The sequence below is a fragment of the Athene cunicularia genome (assembly GCF_003259725.1).
Source record: "Athene cunicularia isolate RWA chromosome 26 unlocalized genomic scaffold, athCun1 chr26_part1, whole genome shotgun sequence".
Taxonomy (NCBI): Eukaryota; Metazoa; Chordata; class Aves; order Strigiformes; family Strigidae; genus Athene; species Athene cunicularia.
Window position 1 is genome coordinate 3034840 of NW_020799136.1, and position 9118 is coordinate 3043957.

The window sequence follows — 9118 nt, forward strand, 5'->3', positions numbered from 1 at the left end:
TACAGAGCTAAAGCACGGTTTAGAGTTAAGGCTCGTCCAGATTCAGCTAGATATGAAGACTGTAAGGCACGTATTAGTACATTCATGTTACTGTTAAAAAGCCAGACTATAAAAAGCCCCCCTGCCCCCCGACACACGAGGATACTGCGTGTGTAGCCCTGTTACCTTTGTTGAACACAGATGGAAAGACAATTCAGAGCCTGGTTAAAAATGAACACCTGGTTTAAACACTTCTCACGGCCGCCCAGCGCCAGCGGAGCACTGCCCCAGCCACCGCGCCAGGGCAGCGGCGCTTCCCCGACACCCCGGGATTGAGACCGGTCCCTCACATGTGGCTCTCCTCCTCTTTGACACCATCCTCCGCGCTCTTCTGAGGCGAGGGGGCCACGTCGTTGTTTGCCTCTTTCTGCTTCTCAGCCTCGTCGACGTTGGTCTCCTCCTCCTTCCCTTCCTTCCTCGACTTCTCCTCCGCCTTCTGCTCCTTTGCCACCAGGCGGTAGTTGACGCCCATCCCAATGAAGAGGTAGATCCCAGAGACGATGAGGATGACTCCACAGGCCCAGTACGTGTACTTGTAGTCACCGTACATGTCGTTGAGCCTCCCTGAGGGACAAAGAGGGGACAACTTAGCCAGCTACCCCCAGAGGCGCTCCAGGCTGGGGACACGTTCCCAAGAGCAGCCCAAGCCCATCACCCTCAGCTTCAGGCCTGCATTCCTCCAGCCCCTGCTCCCCCGCCCTCTGCCAGGGGCTCAGCCCCCACCCCTCAGTGCTGGAGCGGCCTCAGGGCCAGTGCTCGCCCTGCCCACAGCTCAGGGGGCCCGGCACCACACACCTACCCAGCATGGGGGGTCCCAGCAGCACGGGGCAGCACTCCACGATGGTCACCAGGCCGACAGCGCTGGAGAACCGCTGCGCTCCCACCAGGTCCATCAGGGTCTCAAACAGGACCGAGCTCAGCCAGCCGAAGGCAAAGCCAAAGAAGCCAGCGTAAATGCAGAAGCCGGCGTAGGTGGTGGACATGGGGGCCAAGAGGTGGCACACCCCATTGTAAATCACAGAGATGGCGAAGAAATACTGGATTCTGGGTCTGATCCACTTGGTGTTTGCCACCAGTCCCATGGAAGGTCTGGCCACCATGTCTACAAAGGCCAGGATGGAGAGCAGGAAGGCTGCAGACTCGTTAGCAATTTTCTTGCTCTTTGCGTAATTGCTGAGGAAGACCAAGGGAGTGAAGAGCCCGAAGAACATGATCACGTTGCCCGACAGATAGAGCAGGAAGCCCCTGTGGGTGAACAGGGACAGGTCCAAGAACCTGTTGATTGTCTGCATGAAACTGGTCTTCTGCTTCTTGGCCTTCCCGCCGATGAGGTCTGTGCTGGTGTCGCCGTCGTCCTTTTTCACCGCCTTCCCCGCCTCCTGCAGCACCTCCTTGGCAGCCTCTTTCTTCAGCTGGTCCGGCTTGGGGCCGATGGGCCGCATCAGGGACCCGGCGACGCAGCAGTTCAGCAAGAGGCCGCCGAGGATGAGGAAGCTGCCGCGCCAGCCAAATATGCCGAAGAAGAGCTGGTTCACGGGTGCCAGGGTGGAGAGGAACACGGGGCTGCCCGCCATCGCCAGCCCGTTGGCCAGGGGACGCTTCTTGAAGAAGTACTTGCCGATCATGGTTAAGGCTGGGTTCAAGTTAAAGGCGAGTCCGAGGCCTGAAGGAGAGGAGAGAGGAGGGGCTCAGGGCCCGACCACCCCCCGAGCCAACAGCAGGAGGGCTGGTGGGGCGAGCGGGAGAGGGGGGTTTCAGTTCTGGGGGATTCCCAGCTCCGTTTCTGCAGTAACTTCCCAACGGCGGGAGCAGCGCTCGGCCCCGCTGCCGACGTGGGAGAAGGTGCCCGGGCAGCAGCGAGGCCGCATGCAGGAACTGGGGAGCCGGAAGGGCAGAACCGCCCCGGCTCAGGACAAACCTTGGGTCGACTCGGGGGCCACAACCCTCACCCGGGGCGGGAGCAGCGGATGCTCCATTCTCTGCCCCACGTACATCACTAGTACGGTCCCCCGCGCTACGTCACTGGGGCCAGCTCTTAATAATGTGACAGGAATCAGGATTTATGCAAATGCACCACAGACACTCCCTACCATGGGTTGAGGCTACTCCTCCTGCTGCCCCCGCCAGGGCCAGGCCATCACTTACCCCCTACAACCCCAACGCAGAAGTAGAGCCCCTCCACCGTGTTGCAGAAGGAGGCTGCGATCAGCCCGCAGCCGGAGAGGCACCCGCCGGCGATCATGATGGGCCGGCTGCCGTATTTGTTCACCAGGACGCTGCTGATGGGACCTGGGGAGTCGGAGGACACACACCCAGAGGTGAGTTATCTTTGTTCGAGACACAAGACAGAAGCACGCGAGCACACTGGAGGTTTATCGCCACAGGCCTTCACCCAGTGACACTTCACCCAGTGAGGGAACTGGGGTAAGGGGAAAGGACGGGACACTCGGAGGCAGCTGGAGATAAAAGCGTGATACTCGGTCAGAGCAAAGCTGGGACCTCTCCGAGCAAGCGGCTTTGTGGGCTAAAGCAGGAGGTGCCTGGGCACCAGCCCCCCAGGGACAGGGTTTGGGATGGGGGAAGCCACCTGCCCCGGGCTGGGGGCTCTGCAGCGAAACAAGCGCACAGCAGCTGCCCGCTCCAGGGAGAGTTCCGGATCATCTCCAGGGAGAGTTCCTGATCGAGGCTAAAGCTGTGAAGGAACAGCTTGGAGGGTGCCGGGGGAAGGGGCGCTGCTGCTTTCACTGCTGTCCTTAGGGCAGGAAGAGCCCAATCGCTCTGCACAGCCGCCTTTAAGTGCTTCACTATCAGGAGTTTTAATCCAAAGCAAACAGTGATTAGATACTGTGAAGCATGCTCTACAGATACTAAAATGTATTTAAATAAACTGAATGAGCATCCATTGAACATTAACAGACCCAGTTTTGCCATTAACAGGTAGCAAGGTTGTCAACATGTTGTTCATGGGTCCTCAGACGCTACTTGACCTTTTTGCCCAGTTCAAACAAAGCCGGGAGGAGGTCACAGAGCCTCTGCTACCACAGGGGCTGCCCCAGCCCCGCAGCTCCCCGCAGCCAGCGTGGCGACTACGTGCCAGCCAGAGGACTAGCAGCTCCGGCCCGATGCCACCGGCCACAGCCCCGGCCCCATGAGAGGCAGCAGCAGCAGCCTGGGGCTGCCACATCACCCCAAGCCCCACACGCTGCCCCACCGAGCACTCAGCGCTTTGCAAAACCTGTACCTTGAACTTGGCAAACATGATGCCCCTGGACAGAGTCTAAAGGCAGCAGCGGCAGCCCTTCCTCCAGGAAAGCCAGCCCGGAGCAGCAGGCTCCAAGGACAGCTAGCAGGAAGCGCCCGGCAGCACCGTGTGCCCTGGTGGCAACTCCCACCCACCACCTTTCTTTTCTTTAATTAAAAAATAAAGAATTCACACCCACTCCTATCTTAAAGACTCACATGAAGCATTTCCAACCAAATGTTAGCTGATCTGTTTTGATTATTCACGCTGTGGTAAGTAATGGAACCAGAGTCCTCCCTAATCCTATCCTGGAGCTGAGAAGGGGGCATCTGGGACTGTTACACCCACAGACCCCAGTGGTGGCTGCACAGGGCTGGGACGAGCTGCTCCACCACCTCCAGCCTTGCCCGGGACAGGAGCTGCCCCAGCTCTGCAAGACCCCATCAGCCCAGGACATTCTGTCAGGGCATGAGCTACTTTTTTTGCCTCCAGCAGGCGCACGGTTCCCGCAGGAAGGTGCGCAAGGGACAGGGAGACCAGGACGTGCAGTGTGGGCTCCAGCAGGTTCAGCCCCTGCCAAGGGTCTGGGCTCAGGCTGCAGGAGCCCTGGAAGGGGCGAGGGGGGCCGCGGCCGTTCCCACGCTCCGGCAGCCGGGGGATGCTCCTGGGGCAGGCCCAGTACCTTCGGCATCCCGGCTTACAGCAAGCGGTTCAAAACCGGCGAGCTGCTGGGATTTCATAGCAACAATTCAGGGGGAGCTGAGAGACAGTGTCAGCGTGGAGGGACGGGGGGAGCTCTCACCCCACCCGCCCGGCAGCTCCAGGCAGAGCCGCCCCGGGGCGCCCAGAGGAACCAGCTCGGAGCCATTAGGAGAGCAGGAATGGCCCAGATTGAGTCTCATTAAGGCAGCTACACGGTTTACAAGCTTGTTATAACATCGGAGCAGGGAAATGTGCCGGTCGCTCCGCTAGCTGAGCGAGGACAAAGCAGAGCCTGTTCCCCCAAAGGAAGCGCCTCGTGCTTGGCCGGGTGCTGACGTCAGCTCCTTTCCAGGCACAAACGCGACGAGGACGCGGGCGCTTGGCCAGCTGGGATGGCAGCGGCACAACCTCCCACTTGCCTCTGAAGTGGACACGGCAGCACCCTCCCAATAAGAGTTCCTTTCAGCCCAGCGACCCAGCGCAAAGCTGCGCTGGCAGGCGGGGACGAGACCCCGGGGTTTGGAGACGGACGAGCACATCGCCCCGTGCCTCGCCCGCTCCGGGCGAGCGTGAAGCTCGGAGCCTGGGGACCGGAGGACTCCCAGGAACCATTTCTGAAGGATAGGGGAGGGGACCTGCTGCAGGTTCAGTAGTTTTGCTTTATTCTGCCTGTGTCCTTCTACCTCCAGCACACGCTGCCACCCTCAAACAGCACAAGCTGCCCACGGCCGCTCAGCGCCAGCGAGGAGGAACGGGCTGTGCCGGCACTCGGCAGAGCCAGCCAGAAACTGGGGACTGATCCCGAGATACAGCCACTGTTTGCTGGATTTAAAAAAAATAATAATTAAAAAGTGTTATCTAAAAGAAAGAGACTCTGTGAGCAGGGCTCCTATGCGGGGTACAGCGGCTCCCGGCCTTCGGGCGGGCGCTGGAAGCAGACACAGCGTCCGCAGCACTCTGTAACAAGGTCAAGGGCAGAATTACACAAGTTGTAAGTCCCCGGAAAGATTTTACTTACAGCTTTGCAGAGGAGGACAGATTAACCCGGTTTTTGCTTTCTGGGCATTAAATAGAACTTTTTGAGCAACCTAGTTCAAGCAAACTCGCTAAGGGAAGTTTTGCTGCCACGTAAGGAGACCATTCCAACTCTCAGCAGTTTTGGCTGCCGTCCCCACAGCAAGGTGCGGAGCAGAGCCGGAGCGCCGCAGCCTGCGCCGCCACGCGGGAGCACGTGCGCTGCTGCCTCCAGCCCACTCACCTCCCGCGTACATCACAGCCAGCATGATGGAGGAGATCCACGAGACTTTGCTGCTGGATGCGTTGAAGATGACCTCAATCTCTTTGAAGAACACGGTGATGGATTTGGGGAAGGCATAGGAAAACCCAATGGAGATGAAGGCTCCGATGACCACGGCCCATCCCCACCCTCCCTCAGGGGGGGTGTATCCCACGGGGCCTCCGATGGCCGGTGGCATCTTGAACCAAGTTGGCGATGACTCAGTTGGGGTTCAAAGATCTGCAAAGACAAAGCATTGCCTCAGCTGAAGGCGGACGGCTGCATCCCCACTCCCTGGCACGCAGCGGCATGGCTCGAGCCCTGCTGGCCAGGCTGGCACAGCACCAGTGCCCCGACCACCACGGGAGAGCCGACCCGGGCCGAGCGCTCGGGGCTCGCCAGCACACTGGCCCCAAAGCCAAAACACATGCTCAGACTGCAGCTGGCCTTTCGAAGAGCCCAACAAATTTAAGACATAATAGCCCACCCTAAGGTGAAAAGAGCAGGCAGTGACCTTGCCGGCAGCACAGGGCAGTGGCCAGTCTGGTCGAGCCCCTGCAGCTTCCCCAGGAGCGTGGTGGTCCCAGCACCGCCCCGGCACACCGGGAAACCTTGGGAAGCCGCAGGCCGCCTGGAGCAGGAGCAGCACACCTCCATTTCTGCAGAGAAAGAGCAGGCAGGTGTCCCAGCGCAGCCATCAGCCCTGAAGGTCATGGGCTGTGGCTAAGCTTGGCCTGAGCAGTGACCAGGGAAAGGATGTGGGTCTGCCCAGCGCAGCCGCAGCCTGGCAAAGCCCAGTTCTCCAGGATCCGGGCCCCAGCTGGGCACCCCTCGGCCCAGCTGCAGCCAAACCCTCCCTCCCTACCGAAAAGGCTACAGCAGGTTTCATGAAAGCACCCAAGCGTAAAGACAATTCACCTTAAAAGCTCAAAACCAGAAGGGATTAGAAAACAAAACTCTGCCAGTGTCATCCAGGCTTGGTGAAGGGTGGAATCCCCTTAGAGGGGCTGAGCAGGGAGAGGCTGATTTGGAGCCGGCAGGGTCGGGCTGCTCGCGTTCCCCGTGCTGCAGCACGGCCGGATCGCACCCTGGAGCTGTGGTTGCTCGAAAAATACAGCAGCAGAGAGCAGCAGAAACCGTCCCAGGGAGGAAACGCAACCAGAGCAGCTGCTGGCGAAGGTGGTTGACAGTATGCAGAGCAAGAGGAATCACGAGTCCCCAGAACTCCTGCGCGCCCCCGCAGATTTCAGAAGACGCTTTCTGACAGCCTGTGGCTCTCTGCGGCCTAACAGTCAGAAACTCACCCCCAAACTAAGCACCATCTGCCCAGGGGGGAACGTGGGGCTCCTGGCCAGAGCCCACCCCTCCCTCCGCCGCTCCCTGCTCTGCTGCCCAGGTTTCCACTACAAGGAGCAGCCGCCTCCGAGCTTTCTCCAGAGCTCCCCCAGGTCACCCAGGCGCAGCGACAACTTCAAAGCAGCAAGCTGGCTCGGAGAGGTGCAGCCTCCTATTTATAGCTCACATCCATTCAGGCTCTCGGCGATTACATGTCACCCACGGCGCTGACACGCCGGCATCTACCTGGCACGTCCCGCCGTGCCCTGGGCCCGTCCTGCCGTGGGCGGCCGCTCTGCTTTCGCTCACACCCGGGTGCGCGCCCGAGGCCGGGATCCAGGTGTCTTGGCTAAAGCCCGGCCGGTGGCCCCGGCCCGCGGGGAGCCCCCGCTCCCACCTGGCGCTGGCGGCAAAGTTACCTGATACGGCACCGGGTTTGCCAGAGCCACCCGACACCCGGACGGGCTCCGGCGACGCCTTGGACCCGCGCAGGGCAAGAGGAGGCGAGGCCGGGGAGGCCGGGGTCTGTAAGCCGCTAAGGCCGGTTTAGCCCGACCCAGACACCGATTTCTTCGCTGGTATTTTCCTGCACCCCAGCCAGTGCGACACATGACCATCACGAGCAGATCCGAGCCACCCCACCGCTCCAACAAAGGAATCATTTACAAGACGCTGCCCCGAGCACGTCCGCGGCTGAACTATGCCCAGGAGCCAGCGGAGCCCATTTCCTCCCCCGGACCCCCGGGGACCGCAGTCGCACCCAGCGGCCCATTGGGGACACTGGCAGGGCCGGGGGCCGACAGACCCCCACAGCAGAGCCCAGGGCCAGCGCGCACCCGCGGGCACCAGCCGGGCACCGCAGGCGGGGAGGGAAGTGCCGGGCTGGCAGAGGTTCACCACGTACCCCCGGCCCTGGCACGGGGAGCCGTCCACCCGCCAGCATCCTCTTTCTGACAAGCTGCTGAGAACACTGGGTTTTGCTTGACATCACTTCCCCACACGGGTTGCACACTGGAGTTTCCAGCTACTTCTTGCTTTTGAGTCATACTGAGCTTTCACAGCATTCATTGGACTTTAAAGCAACATCTGACTACATGGATTTGTCTGAAACATTTCTAAAATATGAGACTACCAGGTATTGGCCATAAAAACAAGGAGTACAGTCTGCTTGTCAGCACTAATTAAAACTACTGGCAATAAAAGCTATCCAAGGCAAAACCTGGGGGGTGCTGATGAGGTGTTGGGGATTTTTCCCTTTTGCTCCTGAGACACACACAGGTTTAATTCTTTCACCGCTCTCAAGGAGCTCGACTGCACCAGAATTACTGCGGCTTGGTTCATCTATTTGTTCTTTCCCTGCGAGCAGCATTCCTCCTCCTGCGGGTGCTTCAGGTGGCATCTCCCTATAAAATAAAAGGCTTTTGGCAGGTTAGACATGACCTCTCTTGCATTGCTGAGGCAGTGAAAAACCTTGAACGAAACAAGGTTTGAGGCCACAAAGCAAGATTCCCAAAAGCCTGATGCCAGAGGGTTTACATGACGAGTTCTGCATGCCACAACATTTTTCCTTGACTCATTGAAAATCCTCATTAAGACAGACCAGTTTTAGAAAGCTCTTCCTTCAACCACATTAAGGCTTCTTGCTGATTTCCTCCTTGCCCCCACACAGAAGTAGTTTCAAAAGAGAGAGAAAAAAAACCCCAGATGTAAGGCAGCCAGTTCAATTGGAAAGCTTCCCTCCCTTTTGCAAAAAGGAAAAAAAAACAAAACACCCAGAACATAGTTATGACATTTACAGCTCTGTTTTGGAAGAGCTGCAACGTGTAAGACGTGTTTGGAAGTCAAATTCACAGCTGCCAGGCAGCCAGCTACAGTTTGCCCTATTAGGAAATAAAATAACCATATTTGCAGTAATTAAGACTGATGAGACCAAGTAATGACTGCAAGTATCACATCTGCTCCCCGTAAATGTCTTGACTAATCCGCAGGAATGGGTAGCCTACAGCAACCCTCCTCTGCACAGCAATGGCGAGAGGAGCAACGGAGCTTCTTCGGCAACGGGGAGGACGGTATCACCTCCAAACAGATCCCCCAGAAGACTAAAACCCTTTCTATCTCCGCGCTCCTGTGCGCAAGCACTGTTATCCCTTCTCTGGAGGGGCCTGGAACAGGAAGATTTCAAGACTTTTTAGTTGCATAATGTGGCAAATTGCTGCGCTTTTAAAAGCCCCGGACTGGCAGGACTCCAGGGCAGAAAGACAGAGGCTCACATTTATAAAGCGCTGCAAATGCCACAAAACATTTCTGGGCAAACCCTTTATGAAAGTGTCCTCACACCGCCCCTTTAGGGGTCAGAGGAAGAGGGATGTCCGCTGCCCGGGCAGCACACGCCGAGCTCTGCCATCCCCTCGCATCCCTCCAGCTCAAGGTTTCCTCCTCGGGCACAGGCTCGCCTGGCGTTTGCTGCCCCGCGAGCAGGGCACGGGGCAGGCAGAGCCCCGGCGCCCAGCCCGGCAGGGCCGACC

The 9118-nt window shown here is 58.7% G+C and overlaps 1 protein-coding gene across 1 annotated transcript; it reads right to left on the reverse strand.

The window, feature by feature from the left end:
• Positions 1–187: 187 nt before the first annotated feature.
• SLC16A1 (solute carrier family 16 member 1) lies at positions 188–5526 on the reverse strand. The gene is made up of 4 exons (XM_026864249.1): positions 5241–5526; positions 2185–2328; positions 839–1702; positions 188–603 (listed from the first exon to the last, which is right to left on the reverse strand). Exons 1-4 carry the CDS (start codon positions 5455–5457, stop codon positions 326–328), a joined length of 1503 nt encoding a protein of 500 aa, XP_026720050.1. The 5' UTR covers positions 5458–5526; the 3' UTR covers positions 188–325.
• Between the last annotated feature and the right edge of the window lie 3592 nt (positions 5527–9118).